This window comes from Symphalangus syndactylus, chromosome 2, assembly GCF_028878055.3.
Source record: "Symphalangus syndactylus isolate Jambi chromosome 2, NHGRI_mSymSyn1-v2.1_pri, whole genome shotgun sequence".
Lineage (NCBI taxonomy): Eukaryota > Metazoa > Chordata > Mammalia > Primates > Hylobatidae > Symphalangus > Symphalangus syndactylus.
In genome coordinates, this window is record NC_072424.2 from 47,031,349 (window position 1) to 47,055,018 (window position 23,670).

The 23,670-nt window shown below is 40.1% G+C and overlaps 1 protein-coding gene and 1 long non-coding RNA gene across 2 annotated transcripts in view; both read left to right on the forward strand.

The window, feature by feature from the left end:
* Positions 1-811: 811 nt before the first annotated feature.
* PPP1R3C (protein phosphatase 1 regulatory subunit 3C) lies at positions 812-5,466 on the forward strand. The gene is made up of 2 exons (XM_055255746.2): positions 812-954; positions 3,048-5,466. Exons 1-2 carry the CDS (start codon positions 941-943, stop codon positions 3,985-3,987), a joined length of 954 nt encoding a protein of 317 aa, XP_055111721.1. The 5' UTR covers positions 812-940; the 3' UTR covers positions 3,988-5,466.
* A 16,862-nt stretch (positions 5,467-22,328) lies between these two features.
* LOC129469309 (uncharacterized) overlaps positions 22,329-23,670 on the forward strand; it is a 91,713-nt gene continuing 90,371 nt past the window's right edge. Inside the window, exon 1 of the long non-coding RNA XR_008653001.2 lies at positions 22,329-22,511. This is a non-coding gene — a long non-coding RNA (uncharacterized lncRNA). The remainder of the gene's footprint in view (positions 22,512-23,670) is intronic.

The following is a 23,670-nucleotide window of genomic DNA, read 5'->3' on the forward strand; positions in this document are numbered from 1 at the left end:
CATATGGTGTGATTTTGTAAATTTTATTTTAACATTTTGATTTCCACACCACTGCCAAAGAACGTCAGAATTGAGTAAGGGGTTTGGGTTGACTGCTGCCTCTTGACCCGCTGTATGTGTGAAAAGGGTCATTTCACTTCCAGCTTTAGTGTTCCCCGCAGGGGAGAAAATTGAAGAATAGACAGAAATACAAAGTGTCTTTTAATTAAATGCCACCTTGGTGTTTTATGGGGCTGGTATGCTTTCCTAACAACATTTGTTAGGTAAGTTGGTAATTCCCGGCAGCTGTCTACTGTGTGGTGCATCTGTGAACTCATACTAATCGAAAAGCATGCAGCCAGTTTGGGATCGCGCAGGCTAAGGTGAGGGAGAAATGCGGATACACCGGGTAATGAACGATATAAACATTTCAAATGCGATACACATTCGGTTTGAGCCACATCTTCTGTGTGCAGATTCACCCGCAGTGACCCACAAAGCTATTCCCAATTAACAGCCGCCCCAAGCCTGAGGCACTGGCGCCCCGCCTGGGCGAGGCTGGCTGCGCTCTCTCTTGGCCGGCGCCCGGTGCATGCGGTACGTGCCTGCCCGGCCCCTAGCCCAGGGTTCCCGTTACGCGGCTGGTTCCAGCTGGCCACGGAGTCCCAGAACCTCCCCGGGATGCCCAGCTCGCTCTCTGCACGTCCGGCGCCGGAGCAATCACGTTCCCGGGGCGAGGGCTCGCGCCCCAGCTGGGCTCTGGTTGGTCGCGCCATGGGGCTCGAGGCCCGGCGATTGGTCCCAGGGATCGGGTCACGTGCTTCGGAGCACATAAGCGGCCTCTAGGCGCCGGGCCCTCAATCTCTCCTAGCGACCGCGGCGGGGGCAAGTCCCGGAGCTGTGATTCGAATTTGTGCAGGCAGCCGGTGCTGGCTTTTACGGTCCGCCGCCTCTCTGCCTAATGAGCTGCACCAGGTAGGTTCGCTGCAACTCTGCGCGCTAGGAACACAGGGGAACGCGCAGCTGTGGGGAAGTTGGGGGGCGTTTCAGTTCTATCATCTCTGGAAATGGACACCCCAGGGGAGGACAAGTGGACTGACTACGTAGTTGAATCTGGCAACCGAGAGGCCTTAGAGGTGTAGAAATTTGGCTCTATTTCTTAAGCAGAGCCTATTTTAGTAATCAGCATCTTAAAGCAGATATTATCTTAACGTGAATCAGCTTGAGTTCGGATTTTCTCATGGATGCGGCTGTTCTTTTGGTCCTGCCCAAATGTCCCAAAGACTCGGGCAGCTGAAGTGGTGAGAACAGCACTCTGACATTGCTGGTTAGGTGGTTTATCTTGGAGGAAAAAAATTACAGGACGACGTTTGCATTCATTCGTCCTTCTTATCACAGTTTGCCATAGCAAAATCTCATGAGTTTGAGCAAACGATTACTTTTAACTCTTGTCCAGGACTTAAAGTTCCAAAGAAATCACCCAAACTAAAACTGTCTTTTTATAAATGCAAAAAGTAAAAAAAAAAAAACAACCTCCCATAAAACTAGTTTAAATAGCTTCTCCAGACATAGCTTAGCAGAAGACTTCTCTAAAAATCCTATTAACTATTCTTAGACCCACAAATATAGCTTTAGCTTTCATTTGTTCTAAGTTTGCAGATCTCCCAAAAAAACCCCAGAGCTAATACAGTTCTGCGAGTGTCATTACACATTTTTGTGATAATGACCATTTGCATACATGTTTAGAGCTGCTGTGAGGAGAGTTACTAAAGCCAGACTGAGAAATGTCATGTACACACACCTCTTACTTGTAAGGCTAAGACAGGAAAAAAATCCTAATACCATAAGCTTGGAAATATATAATGAGGGCTAAAGGTCAGAGAAAAGTCTTCTTTATAGATGCTTCTTGGTTTAATATTGCTGAGCATAGTCATGTTTAAAACTTTAAATGGCTTTGTTGTCTTTCTACTTATAAATGTCTATTAGAAAATGCCAAAAAAGAACAAAAATGAAAATAGATAATCTATAATTCTATCACCCAGAAATAATAATTATTAAATTATTAGGAAAGGTGTATTTCCTATAGAGTTTTTCAATATTTATAAGTTTATGTATATAAAATGTATATTTTAAAACACTCCAACTTTCAGGTAATCAGTTTTTCCACTTAAATGTGGACTTGTCATGGGCATCTCTTTAGGTGAATTATCAATTATATAGTTTTTAAGTGCATATGAATTGTTGGCTTGTATTTCAGTTGTTATTTGTGAAAAATAAGGAAGACCATGATAATCAAAGTGCAAAGATAATTCTTTGACTTCTTCTCTAGCCTTCTCACTCTGAAAACTGTTGCATGTTATTTTTGTTTTTTTTCAAGTGAATTACCTTACCAGAGAAGTGTCAATCAATTTGGCGGCAAAATAAGCCAACGTAGCCAGAGGGAGCAGAGGGTCTGGAACTGTGGCTCCTGAACCTGTCTGGTCATTAGAATCACCTGGGAAGCTTTAAGGACATATCCATCCCTTGGCCCTAGCCCCAGAAGTTCTGCCTCAGTAGTTCTGAGTCCCAGGAATTGGAAAGAAAGAAGAAAGAGAAAGAGAGAGAGAGAGAAAGAGAGAGAGAGAGAGAAAGAGAGAAAGGAAGGAAGAAAGGAAGGAAGGAGGGAAGGAGGAAAGGAGGGAAGACAAGAAAGAAAGAAAATGAATTCCCTAGGCATAGTGACCAGACAGGTTTGAGGATCACTGGTCCAGAACAGAGCACACGGTTCTCAAGGCTGCCTTGGAGATAATCAAATCGAACCCTTTTATTTCTCGGATGGGGAAACTGAGACCCCCATCACCCTCTAAGTGTTTTAAGCAATTAATAGCCTTTAGCCGGCCAAGGGTAGAGGTAGACATAGAAGATCTGATCACTTAATACTGTTCTCTTTTACTACGTATGATAGCACCTGCCTGATATCTACTGCACTGGCTATAATTCAGTCAGCACAAAAATAGTACATATGTATTTGGCACTGGGGAAGAGCATTTCCGATCCAGGTGATAATCCCTCTTCCTTTTGCATTCCAGAATGATCCAGGTTTTAGATCCACGTCCTTTGACAAGTTCGGTCATGCCCGTGGATGTGGCCATGAGGCTTTGCTTGGCTCATTCACCACCTGTGAAGAGTTTCCTGGGCCCTTACGACGAATTTCAACGAAGACATTTTGTGAATAAATTAAAGCCCCTGAAATCATGTCTCAACATAAAACATGAAGCCAAATCACAGAATGACTGGAAGTGCTCACACAGCCAAGCCAAGAAGCGCGTTGTGTTTGCTGACTCCAAGGGCCTCTCTCTCACCGCGATCCATGTCTTCTCCGACCTCCCAGAAGAACCAGCGTGGGATCTCCAGTTTGATCTCTTAGACCTTAATGATATCTCCTCTGCCTTAAAACACCACGAGGAGAAAAACTTGATTTTAGATTTCCCACAGCCTTCAACCGATTACTTAAGTTTCCGGAGCCACTTTCAGAAGAACTTTGTCTGTCTGGAGAACTGCTCGTTGCAGGAGCGAACAGTGACAGGGACTGTTAAAGTCAAAAATGTGAGTTTTGAGAAGAAAGTTCAGATCCGTATCACTTTCGATTCTTGGAAAAACTACACTGACGTAGACTGTGTCTATATGAAAAATGTGTATGGTGGCTCAGATAGTGATACCTTCTCATTTGCCATTGACTTACCCCCTGTCATTCCAACTGAGCAGAAAATTGAGTTCTGCATTTCTTACCATGCTAATGGGCAAGTCTTTTGGGACAACAATGATGGTCAGAATTATAGAATTGTTCATGTTCAATGGAAGCCTGATGGGGTGCAGACACAGATGGCACCCCAGGACTGTGCATTCCACCAGACGTCTCCTAAGACAGAGTTAGAGTCAACAATCTTTGGCAGTCCGAGGCTGGCTAGTGGGCTCTTCCCAGAGTGGCAGAGCTGGGGGAGAATGGAGAACTTGGCCTCTTATCGATGAATTAAGCAACAATGTAACGGGTCTTGACTTGTCATATTCCCCCATGCAATCCTAGGTCTGTATTGCTCAATTTTAGGAAGCCTTTGCTACTCCATCAGTAGGTTTAGATTTGAGCTTTTGAGACCTGGCTATGGAAAAGAAAGACACTTGAGAATTTAGTGTTGGGGTCTGTACAGATGATGCTACCCAATTTGGCTTTGCAGGATCAAGTAACCGGTTGAAAACTATTTTTATAAAGGTAATACTTTTTCAGTGCCCTTCCTCCTTCCCTCTCAATCCGCTAGCTTTCATGTCGGGCAAGGAAAAGTTGAGGAAGGATGGCTGATGGTGATGGAAAGCTGTGTTAATGGTATGAGAAATGTGTGAAAAGTATACACAAAGGGCTCTGAAGCTCAAGTCAGAGGAGTGGGAGGTCTGATCATTGTTGGTGGAAAAATGTAAGGTTATTTTGTGTTTTTAAGTTGGTTTTACAATTCTTTCCTGGGGAAATTATTTCTGGAGGGGAAAAAGATCCATTCTACGTATCCTTGTGGAGAAAAGCTAAATAACCTTTAAGAATGTGGGTGGTATTGGAGAAAGAAGATGAATTATAGCTCTGGAGAATCAAGATCTTAAGTGAAGCCTTTCTGTTCAGATGTGATCTATCAAAAATCATAATTTGGGGAAAGTTTAAGCAAATCTGCCTTTGTAGTCCTGATGTTATAAGTGACTTTGTGATCAAACTGTCAGGCTTGGGTTCTTGTTATAGAATGCTTGGTATAGAAAAACCATGCCATCATCAATGGCTAACAACACGTAGGGACTTCATATCATGTCAAAGATAGCTCTTTGCAAGTGCCTTGATTAAACCAGAAAACTGTCATCGTTTAACCCAAATATCTGAATGGTCATCTGATAACTCATGAGTTTTTTGCCTCATAAGATGGTCCACTCTGTACACAGGCATTCCTCCTGCAATAATGCTATATCTTTGAGACCGTTGTCAGTGTACACAACTCACATCCTTCATATTGAAGGTGACTCATTTTTCTGCACACTTTTTTGATGTGATGTTTGACGTGAGGCCCGACACTAGGATTCTCAGTGAAGAATCCAGTACCTTGCACATAGAAGTAACAACCCATCCCTTGCCTATTTTCATCTTGCTGTTTTCTTTTTTTTTTAAAAATGGATGTGACTTGTTTTGAATGTTTTGTATTATACTTGTTTTTGTGTGTGCATAAATTCATTCTGTAGGATCTTAAGGAGTCCCAGAATGTTGCTTCTATTATTGTGCACAACCATTGAGAGGTGTTACAAGAATGCAGTTAATTTTAACATGTGTGATGTGCCATGGTGGAAAAGTACTATCGGAATAACTCTGCAGTGACAGAATCTGAAGTTTGGCTAGCATCCATACTTTTCTACTGTAAATATTTCACTCTCCTCTAGCTATCCTTGATGAGCTTCTCGCTTTAAGAATAAATGTGTTTGATATAAGGCCTGAGTATATTTTCTTTCTCAAAGCCACAGTCAAATAAGAAACTCAGCTGACATTCTCATTTTTCGTTTAGGAACAACTGAGCAGAGTTAGTATGGACCAAGACATGGATCCATCTGAGGATATTCACAAGGCCCCAGTCTCATTAGTGAGCACACTTCCTACCACCTGACCACTGGGGCTGGAGAGCAGGGGCAATAACTTGAGCTGTTGCTAGTGCTTCTTCCCCCACCCTGACTGTCCTCATCTATGGTTTCTGCACACACACACAATCTGCTGGGTCAGGGTTATGTTGGAGGCCATGTCTCAGCTTTAAAATGGGGAAGGAGTTGGTGTGGGAAAGGTTGGAGTGGCTTCTACGTCTCGAGCTACAGCACCTTCCTGAACGGGCAGAACTTTCAGCTGCACAGAGTGGCATAGGGAAGGGGCAGTAGGCGCCAGTCCTGGACTGAAGGGAGCAGCACAGCTCCTTGGGGTGAGAGGAAACAGGTCCATGAACCTAAGTTGTTGCTCCAGTTCTGCCTACATCTGCACAGTGTATCTAAAGAGAGCTGCACAGTGTTAACCAATCTACTAAAAAGGCCCAATTATGAAGAATAAACTGTTATCATATCATAGAATCCTCTTTGTCAAAGCTGTAAACCACAGGCCTGCAGGCTGTATCTGGGCACAGATGTATTTTATTTGACACGAGATTGTTAAACAATTTATTGCCATGATATAACAATCAGCGGACTACATTAAAAAATCTGGGTTTACTTTTTTTCCTAAAAAATTTGTAAGGTCTCCCCACATGGCAACAAATACATGAAATTGAATAGCAGCTGTGCCCCTTAGATGGGGCATGCATCCTAGATGGGTCATACTGCCTTGTTTTGGCCACAGTCTCCACTCATGGCTTCACTCTCTCACATTATCTGCCGAGCTCTGTAAGAGCTAGAATTTATAGCCCCTATTTTGCTTCCTCTCTATTTATGCTGATGGTTCGGTGGACTGCCCTGTTCCCAAGGGATGGAGAAAAATCAAACTTGGGTCTGACAGGGACCTCGAAGACCATGGGGCTCAAGTGCCTAGCTTTGTAAAAGAAGAAACTAAGATCCAGATAGGTGAAGTGACTTGTTAAAGGTAGTGTGGCCAGGGTGAGCCAGCTGAACAGTGACTTGTCACTTAGTGTCCCTCCCTCTGCTTCACACAGCCTCCTTGAAATCTCCCATGGAGTTGCCCCTTCTCCTGCAGCCCCCTTGTTACAGGAGAGCTATTTTCAGGCAGGCATGACCAGCTTGTGCTGGTCACCTGTGCCAGCTTGACCCAATTTTGGGGTGACCCTGGGCAGTTGAGGGAGGAGCTGGTCAAAGAGCAGGGTGTTCCTGGAGCTTTACTATCAAATAGAATTAACTGCATTTCACATCCTGATATCTCGCCTAATAGTAGAAGCAACTTTGCTTTTAAAAATTTAACGTGAAAGAATAACTTGAATTTGGAATGCATGATATTCTGTTCCAAAAAATATTAAGTTTAATTTAGTTATTTAAGGAAGGACTATTTTTTTCTCTCTAGATTGATGGCTCTCCTTTTAGTTCATCCCCAAACTGATAGGCTGGAAATATCTAGGGTGGGAGTGAACTGTGCATCTTTATCAATGTGAATCCAAAAGTTCTGCACAAGTCTGAGTGACCTTTCAAGCTGCAAAGGGAGAATCTCTTCCTCAGCTTTCATCTCTAGGTTCCTCATAGAGTTTTTTGGCAGCTACTGGGAGCTGTAATCTGAACAAACCCTCTCATTAGTGGGCAAGGATCCCAAACTCAGAGCAGTCCATGTGCACTGTTGCTGACTCCTGGCCTTGACTTTTCCCTCTTTTTGACAATGAGTGGCCACCCATTCCTGGATTTGGATGATCCCTCTAAGCCAGTGGTCCTTAACTTTGCCTGCATATCAGATTTAACTGGTAAGCTTTACAAAATACTGATGCTTCCCCCTGAAGCTCATAATATTTGGATTTAATTGGTCCAAGTCGTGGTCTGTGCATTGGACAGTTCTGAAAGCTTTCCAGATGTTTCCAATATGCATCAAGTTTGAGGACCTCTGATTTAAGCTGTGTGGAGTGTTTTCAACTGTCCCGATTCAGATAACAGAGTCACGTAATGGCTCAGAGGATTCCTCTACCCACTTACACACACACACACACACACACACACACACACACACAAAATAAAAATAAAAAAATTAAAAATTAAAAATTAAAAAATAAAAAACCAAAAACCAACCAGATGGTGAAATAGAGGTCCATAGTGATTAAAACTTGCTGAAGATTACAGAAATAGTAGAGCTTGGCCTACTGCCCCTTCTCCAACACCCCCAGCCTTGCCCATACCATCTCCTGCTAAACAACCTGGACATGGACTTCTTGATTTTACTAATTGATTATCTCTTTTTCTCTTCTCTGATCTTTTGTGTATAGGAGTAGGTTAATGAGGAGGCTTTTTGGCACAAGTGACATGATCCCTTGACTCATGTATCTTCAACTATAAAGGAAATAGATTATCCTACAATACAAGATGCAAGGTAGAGTGTTTTCAAAGTTGGTTAAGTCAGTGGCTTAAACTCAGGTTAACCTATTTCCATTTTTTCATTTTACCATCCTCTTTACTCTTTTTTTCTTTCTTTCTTTTTTTATTTTTTGAGACAGTCTTGCTCCATCACCCAGGGTAGAGTGCAGTGGTGCAATCTCAGCTCACTGCAACGTCTGCCTCCTGGGTTCAAGTGATTCTTGTACCTCAGCCTCCCAAGTAGCTGGGACTACAGGCGCGCACCACCACGCCCAGCCAATTTTTGTATTTTTAGTAGAGATGGGGTTTCCCTATGTTGCCCAGGCTGGTCTCGAACTTCTGACCTCAAGTGATCTGCCCGCCTCAGCCTCCCAAAGTGCCAGGATTACAGGCGTGAGCCACCGTGCCCAGCCTATCCTCATTACTCTTGATTGTCCCTGTGCTAACTTCCTAATGATAAGATGGCTGCCATAGTTTCCAGGCATGAGAAGCAGACACAATAACCTAACCAGGAGAAGGAGCCTATCTCTTCCTTGTGTCACTTTTTTTTAAGGACGAATAAACCTTGTCCAGAAGCTTTTCTTATCCTCCACTGCAGACTTGCAGACTCTCCCCTATGTTTCACTGACCAGAATTAAGTCACAGTTCTGTACGTGAACTAGTCTCTGGACAGGGAAATGGGACTTCATGATTGGCTCAAGTAAGTCAGGATTCCCACCCCGCAACTGCCCACCCAATCAGGGGTTAGAGAAGATCTAGCCTTCTGAATCACCAAGTCATTTAGTGGAAGGATACTGGGACTCCATCGCATGGCTCCCCTTGACGCAGGCATTCATAAATGGTTGAGGCCCATTGTTTCAGCAGCAACTCAAAAACAATTATTCACAGGGCCAAGGTAATACGAGCCAACTTTTCAGTTTGTAATTAAGGATAGAATTGAGTTATCCAGAGAAGCAGATGAATCACATACTTTTCACATGTTAAGAGATTAGGTCTGGAGTCAGACAGAACTAGATTTAAATCTCTATCCCACCAGTTTTGTGGTGCAACCTTCATCAAGTGACAATGTCTCCAAGTCTCAGTGTTCCCATCTTTAAAATGGGAACAATAACAATTCTTACCTCACAGAGTGATTATGAGAATAAAGTGAGACCATGGAGATGATGTGTTAACAAAATATTTGGCCAATAGTATATAATAAATAAATATGTATTGTCACTAATACTAATGATAAAAAGTTTCCCCACAAATTTTTCTTTTCACAGTGTGGTTCTCAAATGCTAAATCAATCTGGAAATTGATATTAGAGTTTGAGATTCTTTTCTCAGATAAGGACTTAGTACTAATGTTAGTATTCTGTGTTACTGGTTGGGACAGTACAGTATCTGAATAGCACTGTAGTAAGAGTCACTCATTCATCCAACAAATATTTGTAGAGCACCAACTATGTGTTTGGCACTGAATATATAGTGATGAACAAGACAAGACAAACATGATTTCTGCTGTCATGAAGCATGAGACATTTTCACATCTTTACCCTATCACTTCATCGTAACACCCCAGATGGATAATTTTGGGTAAGTTGCGCTGTCACTCAAGTCTCAATTTAATCCTCTATGAAATGGGTTGATTATTTACAAGCTTGTTGTGAGACTTAATAACAACAGTGGTATATTAGTCTATTCTCATGCTTCTAATAAAGACATACTCAAGACTGGGTAGTTTATAAAGGAAAGTGGTTTAATGGACTCACAGTTCCATATGGCTGGGGAAACCTCACAATCATGGCGGAAGGCAAACGAAAAGCAAAGGGACGTCTTACATGGTGGCAAGCAAGAGAGCTTGGACAGGGGAGCTCCCATTTATAAAACCATCAGATCTCTTGAGACTTATTCACTACCATGAAAACAGTATGGGGGAAACTGCCCCCATGATTCAGTTATCTCCACTTGGCCCTGCCCTTGACACATGAGGATTATTACAATTCAACATGAGATTTGGGTAGGGACACAGCCAAACCATATCAAGTGGCTTATAATTATATAACCCTTATTATGTGGTCAGCACCATTCTAAGTTAATAGCCTCATTTAACTCTCACAACAGTTCTATGAAGTTGGTTTCTCTTATTAACCTCATTTTACAGATGAGGAAACTGAGGCACAGGCAAGATTTGTGACTTGTCTAAGGTCAGAGGGTTAGTAAGTGTTGGAGCTAAGACTTGAGCTCAAACTTAGTTTGTGGTCACAACATTTACACCATGATACTTCTCAAAACTCTTATTCGTAGTGTACCTTTTAAGTATTTTGTATATTTGTATTTAACCCAGTTCTTGATATATTTGAGTTGATGTATACCATTTTATTATTTGTTTTGTATTTGACCCATTTGTTTATGTTCCTTTTCATTTCTTGTCTTCTTTTGGATTTTTTTGGTTATTCTATATTTTCCAGTTTATTAACTTGTTAGTTACAGATTCTTTTCCTTTTCTTTTAGTGATTACCCTAGTGATTACAACACACATCCTCTATTCTTATAGTCTAGTGAAAATGATCATTTTGACACCTTCTTTGATAAAGCTAGGACCTTAAGCACTTTATCATCCTCCTATCATTTGCATTTTAATTATATATTTTAATTCTAAATATACTTTAAGCCTCATGAGATAGGATCATGTTGTTTTGTTCAGTCATCATTATTTTTTTATTTATCTGTGTTTTACTCCTTCTGTTATTCTTTCTGTATTTCTATGTTTCCATCTTGGATCATTTTTCCTTTGGCCTGAAAAAAATCCCTTTACTGTTTCTTTGAATGTATGTTTGTTGGTGAAGAAGTCTCTCAGTTTTTGTTTAATTGAAAACATCTTTAGCTTTCATTTTTGAAAGATAGTTTCAGTAAATATATATTTCTAGGTAGGGATTTAGGTGGAGGTTAGAAAATTCTCTGCTATTATCTCTTCAAATATTTCTTGTTTCATGTTCTTTCTCTTCTCTTTCTGGGACTCTGGTTAGACGTATGTTATATGTTTTCACTTTGCCCCACTGTCTTATCCTCTTTTCTCTATTTCCCACTCTTTTTTCTGTCTGGGCTTCAGTTCATATATTTGCTATTGACTTGTTTTCCAGTTCACATAGCCTTTCTTCGGCTATGTCTAATTCTGCTTTTAAGTACATTCCTGCATTTTTTATTTCAGCTATATTTTTGAGTTAAAATTTTTATTTAGTTATTTTTTATAGTTTCCAATTTTCTGGGAACATCTTCATTTTTCATCCATTTCCCCCCTTTCCTCTATTTTTTTCTTGGAAATAGCAATGATAGTTAATCTGAAAGTACTTGTCTACTAATTCCAAAATCTGAATCTCCTGCGAGTCTGATTCTGTTATATACTTTTTTCTTGTTTTTTTTTTTCATGTGGTCTTGCCTTTTGGTATTCTAGTAATATTTGATTAAATGACAAGTATTATGTATAACAAAAATAGATATTAAAAATTTCAGGGCTGGGCATGGTGGCACATGCTTGTAAACCAAATGCTTTGGGAGGCTGAAGTGGGTGGATTGCTTGAGCTCAGGAATTCAAGACCACCCTGGACAACTTAGCAAAACCCTGTCTCTCTAAAAAAAAAAACCCACAAAAATTAGCTGGGTGTCATGGTGTAGGCCTGCAGTCCCAGCTACCTGGGAGACTGAGGTGGGAGGATCCCTTGAGCCCGAGAGATTGAGGCTGCGGTGAGCTGTGATCATGCCACTGCACTCCAGCCTGGGTGACATAGTGAGAGTGTGTTTAAAAAAAATTTTTTTTTCAAGAAAATAGATGAAAAGATAGAGAATTTCACCAGATGTGTAATCTTCCTTCAGAGTGTATTCACTCTTTCTTCTGCCAGACAGATTCAGGGCTGCTTGCCTCAGTCCAATCAGGGATTGAACTGAGTCAAGGCAAAGTTGCAGTCTTGATAAAGCTAAATTTATCTTTGGTTCACCTCTGCTTCTAATCTATGACTTTCTAAAGCTGAGAGTTTGATGTTTGCGCCAGGGTTCCTCCTCCTGGAAGGTTTTGAACTCTAATCTTTGTTTCCTCAGCACACTGAGTCTGCCAGAACTCCACTCTGCTTTTCAGGCTTTCTGGTGAGCCTCTTAGCCTCCTTCCCTCTTTCTCCTTCCCTTCAGAGTTTGGCAAATATCTTGAGTGGAAAATGAGCTGAGTGTTAGATTCAGTTTTCCATATACACCCTCCTCACCAGGATATTGACTTCTGAATTCTTAAGTTTTCTTCTTCCCAGCTCTATGAGGCCATCAATAGCTCAATCAATGCTATTGGCCCTCTTCCCAGGCAACACTCAGCTTCTCAGCTTTTTGCCTTCCCAGAATCAGCAAATACATCCAGCTAAGAAAAAAAAAATAGCTGCAGTACATCAGCTCAACCTAACTATAAAGCCCTACTTATTTAAGTAGCTCTTTAATGCCTTTAAATGATTTTTTTGGTATTTTTTTCCTGCATTTTTAGTTGACCTATATGTTATTATTGATCTTCCTCAAAGCCCCTCTCACGTTAAGAAGTGGAAGTCCATCAGATCTTTGATTCTCTCTGTATAGTTTCTGCTTATTTCAAGCCCCGGTTGTCTCAGAAACTCTCTAATGTCTTCAAAAAAGTTTTGGGGTATTTTTTTAATGGCTTCTAATTATTCTCATCAGGAACATTAGTTTATTGCAAGTTACTTTGTCATAACCTTACCTGTTGTATCTTAAATGAAATAACTTGTATAAAGCACTTAATCCAGTGCCTCATCCTATTCTAAGAAGAAGGGAATAAATATACTTTACTATTATAAAAATTGAAGAGTATAACTAGGCTGGTAGCCTGGCTGGAAAACTATTTCACCTCTGCTCTCTAAAAGTACTCTAGGGATTATTCTAGTACCTAAAGCAGTGTTTGATAGCATCCTCAAATTTATACCCTGTACAACATGACCAAGATGACTTTGGCCTTTAAAATTTAAAATTAAAGTCTAGATTGCCTTCTCCCAAATCCTCCCAGTACAAAACATCTAAAAATGCTAGATAAAATGCTTTCTAATTATATCTTTAGAATTATTGACTGAGCTGGGAAGAGTAAGGATGGCCTTAAAGGCCTTCTCTGCCCTCCTAAATGAAAAGAAAAAGCAGGTCTTTAGAGAGATAAATGTGTATTGAAGCTGGCACCTGTCCTGAAGTTGTTTGCTAATCCCCAGGTTACCAACATTTGTTTTTAACAGCTATGACTAAGGGGACAGCTATGACTAAGGGGACAGAAGACAAAGGATTAGGGCCCATTAAGGTGTGTGGGTGGGTTGGGAGTGTCACAGTTAATATCTAGTATAGCTAAGACCTAGAAAGGATACACTGTCAGTAAGAAAAATAACATAACTTTTACAGAGAAATTCAACTAGGAAAGGTGCCTGTCTCAACATTAGCTTTAGATATTAGGTAAGTGCAAAGTAATTGTGGTTTTTGCATTGTTGGTATTTACCATTTGATATTGGAATACATTCTTAGATAAATGTGGTTATGTTATACATCATTTTAATGGGCATTTCTCGCTTTATGTTTTTTTTTTTTTTTGCTAATGACTTGTTACTTGCTGCGTATGTTTATTTTAGACTATGGAAATGATGTTAGACAAAGCAAATTTGAGTGATTTTCTTACTCGAGTTCAAAATGGGTTGTAAAGCAGCGGAGACAACTTGTGACTTCAGCAACACATTTGGCCCAGGAACTGCTAACAAATGTACAGGGTAGTGGTGGTTCAAGAACTTGTGCAAAGGAGATAAAAGCCTTGAAGATGAGGAGCATAGTGGCTGGCCATCGCAAGTTGACAATGACCAATTGAGAGCGGTCATCAAGGCTGATCCTCTTACAACTACATGAGAAGTTATCTAAGAACTCACTGTCTACCATTCTACAGTCATTTGGCATTTGAAGCAAATTGGAAAAGTGAAAAAGCTTGAAAAGTGGGTGCCTCATGAGCTGAGCGAAAATTTAAAAAATAGTCATTTTGAAGTGTTGTCTTCTCTTATTGTATGCAACGACAATGAACCATTTCTTGATTGGGTTATGATGTATCTCAAAAAGTGGATTTTATAAAACAACTGGTGATGACCAGCTCAATGGTTGGACCGAGAAGCTCCAAAGCACTTCCCAAAGCCAAACTTTCACCAGAAAAAGTCATGGTCACTGTATGGTGGTCTACTGCCAGTCCCATCACTACAGCTTTCTGAATCCTGGCAAAACCATTATATCTGAGAAGTATGCTTGGCAAATCAATAAGATGCATTGAACATCACAATGATTGCAGCCAGCGTTGGTCAACAGAAAGGGCCCAGTTCTTTTCCATGACAACGCCCTACCACACAATCGCACAGCCAACGCTTCAAAAGTTGAATGAATTGGGCTATGATGTTTTGCCTCCTAGGCCATATTCACCTGAACTTTCACCAACTGGCTATTTTCACTTCTTCAAGCACCTCAACAACTTTTTGCAGGGAAAACGCTCCCACAACAAGCAGGATGCAGAAAATGCTTTCCAAAAGTTTGTTGAATACCGAAGTATGGATTTTTTATGCTACAGGAATAAACAAACTTATTTCTCATTGGCAAAATATGTTGATTGTAATGGGTCCTATTTTGACTAATAAAGATATGTTTGAGCCTAGTTATAATGACTGGAACTGCAATTACTTTTGCACCAACCTAATAGATGGAAAAAAGCCCCAATCAACTCTTCCTAAAATTCATAACCACAATCTGGCCTTCTTATGGTTTTCCAACCTGAATTCATATTCTTTGTGCTCTGAAAAACCTCAAGCCCAGAATTTATTAAAAAATTTTTCTTGGTGGCTGGGTGCCATGGCTTACACCTGTAATTCCAGCACTTTGGGAGGCTGAGGCATGTTGATCACTTGATCAGTATGGTGAAATGCCATCTCTACTAAAAAATACAAAAATTAGCCAGGCGTGGTGGTGCACATCTGTAATCCCAGCTACTCGGGAGACAGGAGAATAGCTTGAACCTGGGAGGCAGAGGTTGCCATGAGCTGAGATAGCGCCACTGCACTCCAGTGTGGGACATAGAGTGAGACTCTGATAAATGAATAAGTAAATAAATAAATAAATATGGTCCTTGGTTGCAGTACCCAGGTGCTCGGTAAAAGCAAGCACACATGCTTTCTGTAAGAGTGCCTTCAGCCTAAGCCTCAAGGAATTTTCATGAAATACAAGCTCACACAAAGCAATAAAAAGACAAATCTTTGAGAAAATAAATGAAGATAAAAGTGAGAATACTAGAATGGGAAGCTTTTGTTAAATGTCATAACTATAGGTAATGCAGAAATGAAAAAATTAATAAGGAATTGTGAATAACTTTAATATATCTGAAAACTTAGATAAAATGGAAACATTCCTTAAAAAGTATATTGTATCAAAATAATCTCAGTAAGAAATGGAAAACTTGACTAGTCCTATAAACATATAAGATTAGTAGTTTAAGACTTGTAGTTTAAAATCTACTCACAAATAAAATACCTGGCCCAGATGTTTTTATAAATGTTTTGTATCAAACATTCAAAGGCCAAATATCTTTGATCTTACACAAAATATTTCAGAGTATATAAAAAAGGGGGGAACATTGCCCAACTTATTTGTGAGTTAGCATAACCTCGATACTGAAATCTTACCAGAACAGTAAAGGAAAGGAAAATTATAAGCCAATCTTGCAAATAGGTAGATGCAAAAAATTTTTACCCAATAGATTATTAAAATAAATCCAATAATGTATTTAAAAATGTATTATGATCAAGTTGGGCTTATTCCAAGAATGTAAGATTGGTTTAACATTAGAACTTCAATTATGTTGATTTGCCACATAAATAGATTAAAGGAATAAAAATATACAGTCAACTCAATAAATACCAAGAAAGTTTATAAAATTTCCCAATATTAATGAAAAAAACTCAAGCAACAAATAAGGAGACACTTTCATGGTTTGAAAAAAGGATATCTACCAAAAGGAAAAACAATTAAAACCTGCTACGAACATCACACTATGGTAAATGTTGAAACTCTTTTTAAGGTAAGTCTTCTATTACTACCTCTTTAAAATATTATGTCAAAAATCTGAGCCAGTGAAGTAAAGCAAGAAAGAAATAAAAGTGAGATTGGAGGAAGAGTAATAATATTGGCATTATTTACAGATAATATGTTTGCCCGTTGTAGAAAACCCCAAAGAATCTATTACTAAATTATTAGAATAAATCTGAGAATTTGGCAAGGTCGTTGGATATAAGATTATGGTAGTTTTAGCCACAATACGGCCCCCAGTGCTTCCCACCTTCTGAAATTCACATGTTCCTTGTGTGATCTCCTCCCATATTGCACCAGCACTTTTCTGTGTGACCAATAGAACACATCAGAAATGGTGTATCACTTCCATGTCAGGTTATGAAAGACACTATGTGTTTCATCTTAGTTGTCCCGTCTCTCTCTCTCACTTAGATTCACTTGTGCTGGGGGAAGCAGCTGCATTGTAATGAGCAGCTTTATCGGGGAGCCCCACATAATGAGGAACTGAGGCCTCTTGACAACCACTGTGTGGGTGAGCTGGGCAACGGGTCCTCCAGCCCAAGTCAAGCTTTCAGATGACTGCACCCTGCCTGACATCTTGATTACAACTTTATATGAGACCCTGAGCCAAAAACTCCCAGCTAAGCTGCTCTTGAATTTCTGACTTAAACAAACTGTGAAATGATAAATATTTGTGGTTTTCAGCTACGAAATTGGGGTGATTTATGGCTTAGCAGTAGATGACTAATACAAAGATCAACACCCAGAAGTGAACTGAATATCTCTATATAGGCAATAAACAATATATATGGTATATTTCTGTGTATATGTACATTCTATGTATATAATATATTATGTATTCTGTTTATATATATTTATATTATTGCTGCTATTGCAAAATAGTCCTTTTATATATACATTATATATAGGCTATTTTACAAAAGCATCAATAATTATAATAATATAATTTCTTTAGAATAAATATAACAAAAGTTTCACAAGATCTTTATGGAAAAAAATCATAAAAATGTATTGAAAGGTTTTAAAAGAGCTCTACAAATGAAAAACTATTCCATATTTATGGTTAGGAAGGTAATATTATGAAGATATTTATCTACTACTTTATGCATTGCCAATTAAAACCAAGATACCAATGGGTTGGTTGTGTGTGTGTTTTTAAGAACTTGACAAATTGTTTCTAAAATTCATGTAGAAGCAGAAAGAGTCAAGAAGAGTCAAAAGCCTTCTAAAGGAAAAGAACATAATGGGGGACTTAGTGTAACAAATACCAAGATTTCTTATGAAATTATGTAACTAATTCAGTGGGGTGTATCAGTTAGCTCAGGGATGGACAAATTTCCAGTGAAACAAAATATAGAGCCTGGAAAGAAGCCTACCCATACCTGAAGACCTGGCTTATGACAGAGCTGGAGATGATGCTGAGTGGAAAGACAATGAACTTCACAGTACTTGGCTCTGGAGCAAATGGTTATCCACATGGAAAAACATGAAACCAGGCTCCCACCACATGTCTTGCCCAGGAATCAATTCCAAGGGATTAAATAATTAAAGATGAAAGGGAAAGCTATTAAAAACCTTTTGGAGATGAGGAGTCTTTTAGGACCTTGGAATTGGAAAGGCTTTCTAAAATAAAAGAAAAAACACAAGCCAAAGGGAAACAACTGATTAGTTTAACCACATTAAAATTTAAAATTTTGTTTTTTTAAAAAATCAAAAGACAACATAAAGAAAGTGAAAAGATTAGCAACAAACTAAGAGCAGCTGTAATTGACAAAGGAGTAGTATCCAGAATATATAAAGAAGTCCAATACTTAATAAGAAAAAAAACCTATAGAAAAACAAGCAAAAAGACTTGAACACTCTTTTCACAGAAAACATGAATGGCCAATAAACATATGAAAAGATACTCAACCTCATTTATAACCAGGGAAATGCTAATTAAAACTACAAGGAGATATTATTTCACATCTACCTGAATGGCAAAAATTTAAACATCTGTAAAAAGCAAGTGTTGGTGAGTTTGTGAACAATGGGTCTCATACTCTGCTGGTGAGAGTATAAACTGGTGCCACCACCACCATTTGGGAACACTCTGACGCTGTAAAGTTGAAGATACAGAGCAATTCTACTTCTATGTATATATCCTACAAAGAAACTCTTGCACATCTATATCAAGAGATATACACGTATGTTTATACCAGTGTTGTTTGTAAAAGCAAAAATGGAAATCAACACAAATATCCACTGAGTAGACTGGAGAAATAAATTCTATTCTATCATTTCAATGGAATACAAAACATAAGTGAAGATGAATGGCAGCTACTCCTACCAACATGAATGAATCTCACGAACATAAAACTGAGCAAGAAAGGCAGGTTACAGAAAATATATACAATATGATTCATTTACATAGAGTTCAAAACCACACAAAACTGAATATACATATATATTTAATGAATATATATTTCATATATATGAAAATAATAAAGTAAAGCAAGGAAATAAAAAGTGGAACTTGGCCTAGTGATTACTTCTGGGTAGAGGGATGGAGGAAATTGGAGAGGCTTACAAAGGAGGATCCAAATTATTGCTAATAATTTCCTTCTTAAGCAAACATTTCTGTTATATACAATATATATTATATTATATATATTTTATTATATATTTATATAAATATATATTTTATTAATATTTATATATTATATATATAATATATATTATATATATATTTGAGATGGAGTCTGGCTCTGCCACCCAGGCTGGAGTGCAGTGGCGCGATCTTGGCTCACTGCAACCTCCGCCTCCCAGGTTCAAGCGATTCTCCTGCCTCAGCCTCCTGAGTAGCTGGGACTACAGGTGCGCACCACCACGTGCAGCTAATTTTTGTATTTTTAGTAGAGACAGGGTTTCACCATGTTGGCCAGGATGGAATCTATCTCCTGACCTCCTGATCCGCCTGCCTGGGCCTCCCAGAGTGCTGGGATTACAAGCATGAGCTCGGCCGTGAATAATATTTTATAAAAGAAAATTATAAACAGGTTTTATTAGTATCTACAAGCACAGTAGAAATGTTTTCATTTGCATCCTATATGGGACTTTTATTTTCTTTTCCGGTTTTTTGGGGGGTGGGGTGGGGGTGATTGCTTCCCTGTATAACCCTTAAGAATAATAAATTGTTTTGGAACATCTGGGATTTGAAAGCATTGTTCTGGCAGCCTTTAGGATGTGGTTTGAATTCATGACAGTAGATCATTTTTATGTGTTGTTTCAAACCTTCTTTACGATTTTGAGATGCCAGATTGCATCAAGTTGAGTCTAACATTCCATTGGGCTCTCACTGCTGCTGCAGACACGGAAATAAAAGCTAAATCCTTAGGTGTTTCTGTGAAGGATCAGCTATTCTCTAGATTCTTAGTGCTTACACTTGGGGTTCTGGGTGACAGAAAGGTCAATCCTATTTAACATGGAAACCAACCTCCTTTGACATTCTAATTGGCACCATGTAATGAAAGCCCCTTGCTGATACCACCACCTACAACAATAGGCACCTAGACCACACTGCCTTTCTGACTCCTAGCACAGCATCCCAGCCCTTATTTATCTACACGAACACCATCAAACCAGGGTGGAGACATCCTGCTTCCTGTCTTGGGAACAGTGTCAACAGTTCCATTATATCACCATCTAGGTTTAGTGTGCTTGAAAATAATGATCAGGCCACACCTATGCCAAAAACTTGCTATTACAGCAACAAAAGATATCGATGCTCCATATCACAAAAGGATACAGTCATAATGATGGGCAGTGGGTGCTCCCGGCTATTTGTCAGTACAGCTTCTCACAGCCCCTCTGTCTCACTCATGCTCTGTCAATGGATTAATAGCTCAGGACAACTGTGTGTCCCATGAGTCAGAGGGGCTGGTGAGTCAAATGCTTACGCCAACTCCTCCGGCAGATACTTTATCCCAGCCATTTATAATGCTGACCAGATTCAAAGTAACTAAAACCAGCTGTAACCAGAGACATGCACAGACTCAAGTGTCCAGTTATGTACTCTGTTGGATGATATGACCTTCAAAATTAATCTTTGGGTAAGCCCAGTCTATAAAATGCTTGTTCATATGTCTACTCTGGATTTATGATATACTGTCTTCCTTGTGGTAGCTGACACTCTCTGGCTCTATTTAGATCATGTGAAATCTGACTTACCATCTAGCCAGGATCTTGAGCTCGTTGCTACCAAAGTCCTGACTAACAACTTTAAAAAATGGAAACAAACCCCCAAAGGAACTGCCTTGGTGGCAAATAACTGCACAGTTAGAGCTGCTGTGATGGAGACAGAGGTATCTGGAGGACTTTGGCTCCTGGGAGTTATGAAAATCTTTGGTCTGGAGGGAATTAATATCTTATAACCCCATATTTATACATGATATTAAAATGTCAAAGGCGAATTTTCTAGGTCTATTCTGTAATCTGATTCCAGGGCAATATGATCCCTTTGCTCTTCAGCTGACTTCTCTCTTATTGTCTATGTCAAAGCTGAAGTGTCACCTTCTCAGAGTGGTCTTCTCTGACTACCCCATCTAAAATAGGTATTCCCAGCCATTCTCCCTCATTCATTATTATTTTTTAAAATTTTATTTATGAATTTAATATAAATGCCATGAAATATATGCAAAATTCATGAAAGTTATGAACAAAACATTAACACTACTCAAGTTTCACGTGGTTTAATTTCACCGATATCCCCCGGATTCCATGGGAGGGATTTCAGCATAACATAAATATTTTCAGTTCAACGCAAAAAAAAAAAAAAAAAATTGGCTGAGCTTCTACTATGTGGTAGGCATTGAATCTACAGAAGTAAGATATATTCCTGCCCTCTCTTTTCTCAAACTACACATAATATGGCTCTTGTTAGCCTTTCTAATATGGATTGAAAATCTATGTGTAGGCCGGGCGCGGTGGCTCACGCCTGTAATCCCAGCACTTTGGGAGGCCGAGGCAGGGGGATCACGAGGTCAGGAGATTGAGACCATCCTGGCTAACACGGTGAAACCCCGTCTCTACTAAAAAAAAATACAAAAAAAATTAGCTGGGCGCTGTGGCGGGTGCCTGTAGTCCCAGCTACTCCGGACGCTGAGGCAGGAGAATGGCGTGAACCCGGGAGGCGGAGCTTGCAGTGAGCCGAGATCGCGCCACTGCATTCTAGCCTGGGCGACAGAGTGAGACTCCATCTCAAAAAAAAAAAAAAAAAAAAAAGAAAAAGAAAATCTATGTGTAAGTGTAATTCTGGTTTGTTTTTTTTTTTTTTTTTTTTTTTTTTTTTTTTTTTTTTTTTTGGCAGAGTCTTGCTCTGTTGCCCAGGCTGGAGTACAGTAGCATGATCACAGCTCACTGCAGCCTCAACCTCTTGGGCTCAAATGATCCTCCTACCTCAGCCTCCCAGGTAGTTGGAACTATAGGCATGTGCCACCATATCTGGCTAATTTTTAATTTTTTGTAGAGGTGGGGGTCTCACTACCTCATTCATTATTTCATCAAGTGTTGTTGGGTGCCTGTGAGGTGCCTGAATCCCTCAGGGAACTTACATTTACTGAGCATTTATTAATGTGACAGGCACTATGTTAAGAGTTTTATTTACATTTTCTCATTTCGTCCTATGAGGTATGTACTGTTATCATCACCATTTTACAAATAAGGAAGCTGAGGCACAGAGAGGCGAAGTAACCTGCCCAAGGTCACACAGTTAATAAGGGGCAGAGCTGGGATTTGAGATCCAGAAGTGTGATCCTGACCGTGGGCATTTCCTGTCATAGCACTCTGTTCTTTTCCTTCCTCACACATCTCACAATTAGAATTGTATGTAATAGGGTGTGAGTGAGATTTTTTTCTGTTGTCTTGGAATGGCTGCCATTGCCCAAAGGTGACCCAGAAAGTGCTAAGCACTCTGGTTTTCTAAAGAGAGCTCTTAACCAGCCTTTAACAATGCAGTGGCAGAACTGGCCTTAATACCACTAACCCTGCCCCTGTCCTGGGTCTGTAAGGAGAAGTCTGGGCTGGAATAAGGGGCTCAGAGTTTTCAGCCTGGAGGAGGTACAGAGTTCCTTGTGAGCATATTCTCAGGAGCAGGACCAGGAACAGGGGTTTTCCCTCTTCCAAACCAAAGGAGAGTTGGGGGTGCTAAAGGGATCACTAGTGTCATGTTTACTGGCTAGACATCTGCCTGGGCAGCAGTCCTGCTGTCAGCCCTGTCCCGGGAGAAGAGAAACACTGGAGAGAGAAGGCAGGGCTGAAATACAGTGTGGCCGTGGCGCAGGCTCCTTCCCACAGCTTGGCACAGCAGGATGGTTGGATTTCCCATGGGTCAAAAGAATGCTGAGGAAGGTACTGGGCCTGGGCTGACTTGCTGTGCCCCCCTCTGACCCCCGAAGATAGCCACCCTCTGGATGAGGGTCTCCAGCAATAAGAGTTTGTGAGGTGGGCTACAAGTGGCAAGGGCTGGGGCCTGGGGAGGAAGAGCTCAAACACCCCTTCCCCTTCCCACCCCTGCCATGGAGGGAACAACATCCTGATGAGGTGGATAGAGAGGTGAGAACAGAGACAGAGCAGACCCACCCGGATCTACGCCAAGCCCCATGGCAGCAAATCTTGGCTACTCTGGGAGGGCAGAGGGCTTGGGATCAGATCTGAGATGGAGGTTTAAACTGGTCTGGACTAAACTGAATAGCTGAAAGTGACAGGAAGTAATGGAAACTGTGAGATATTTTAAAGGGGAGGGAAGAGGAGGAGATGATTTGACATAGTAAGTCAAGGACGGTGGAAAAAATGAAAACTACATTATGTTTATTCTCTGTGGATTTGAAGCTTCTTGGCAAATTGGTCCATTTATTTAATTGTGTGTGCATTTATGAACCGTCTCTTTTAATCAGACTTTAAGTTCTATGAGAGCAGGACATGTGTGTCTTATTTACTGCTTTACCCACTTTACCTAGTATGGAGTCTGGCAAAATAAATGTTGTAGTGAAAAGTAAAAGACACCACTATAGGCATGGGGAAGCTTAATTGGTTATGAATCCTGGCATTCCAGATGTCTGACTAAACCCCCCGGTAGATGCTCTGGAATCTTAGATGATAAAGAACTTTTAGGAAGAGGGCCTCAGGCAGGGGTGAAGAACACGTGCACTATAGTTATACGGACCTGGGTTCAAGACACTGCACCCCAGACTCTACACTTCTGTCACGTAACATTAGAGCTTCACTTTCCTCCTCTGACATGCCTTGATCATAATCACCCTTCAGGATTCTTGTGGAATTTAAGTGACATTATGCACGTAAAGACCTCTGGATTAAAGGGAACTGTTGTACACTGTTGGTGAGAATGTAAATTAGTACAGCCATTTTGGAAAGCGGTATGACAGTTCCTGAAAAAATGGAAAATAGAACTACCATATGATCCAGCAATCCCACTTCTGGGTGTACATCCAAATGAGTTGAAATCAGTATGTTGAAGAGATATCTGCACTCCCATGTGAACTGTGGCATT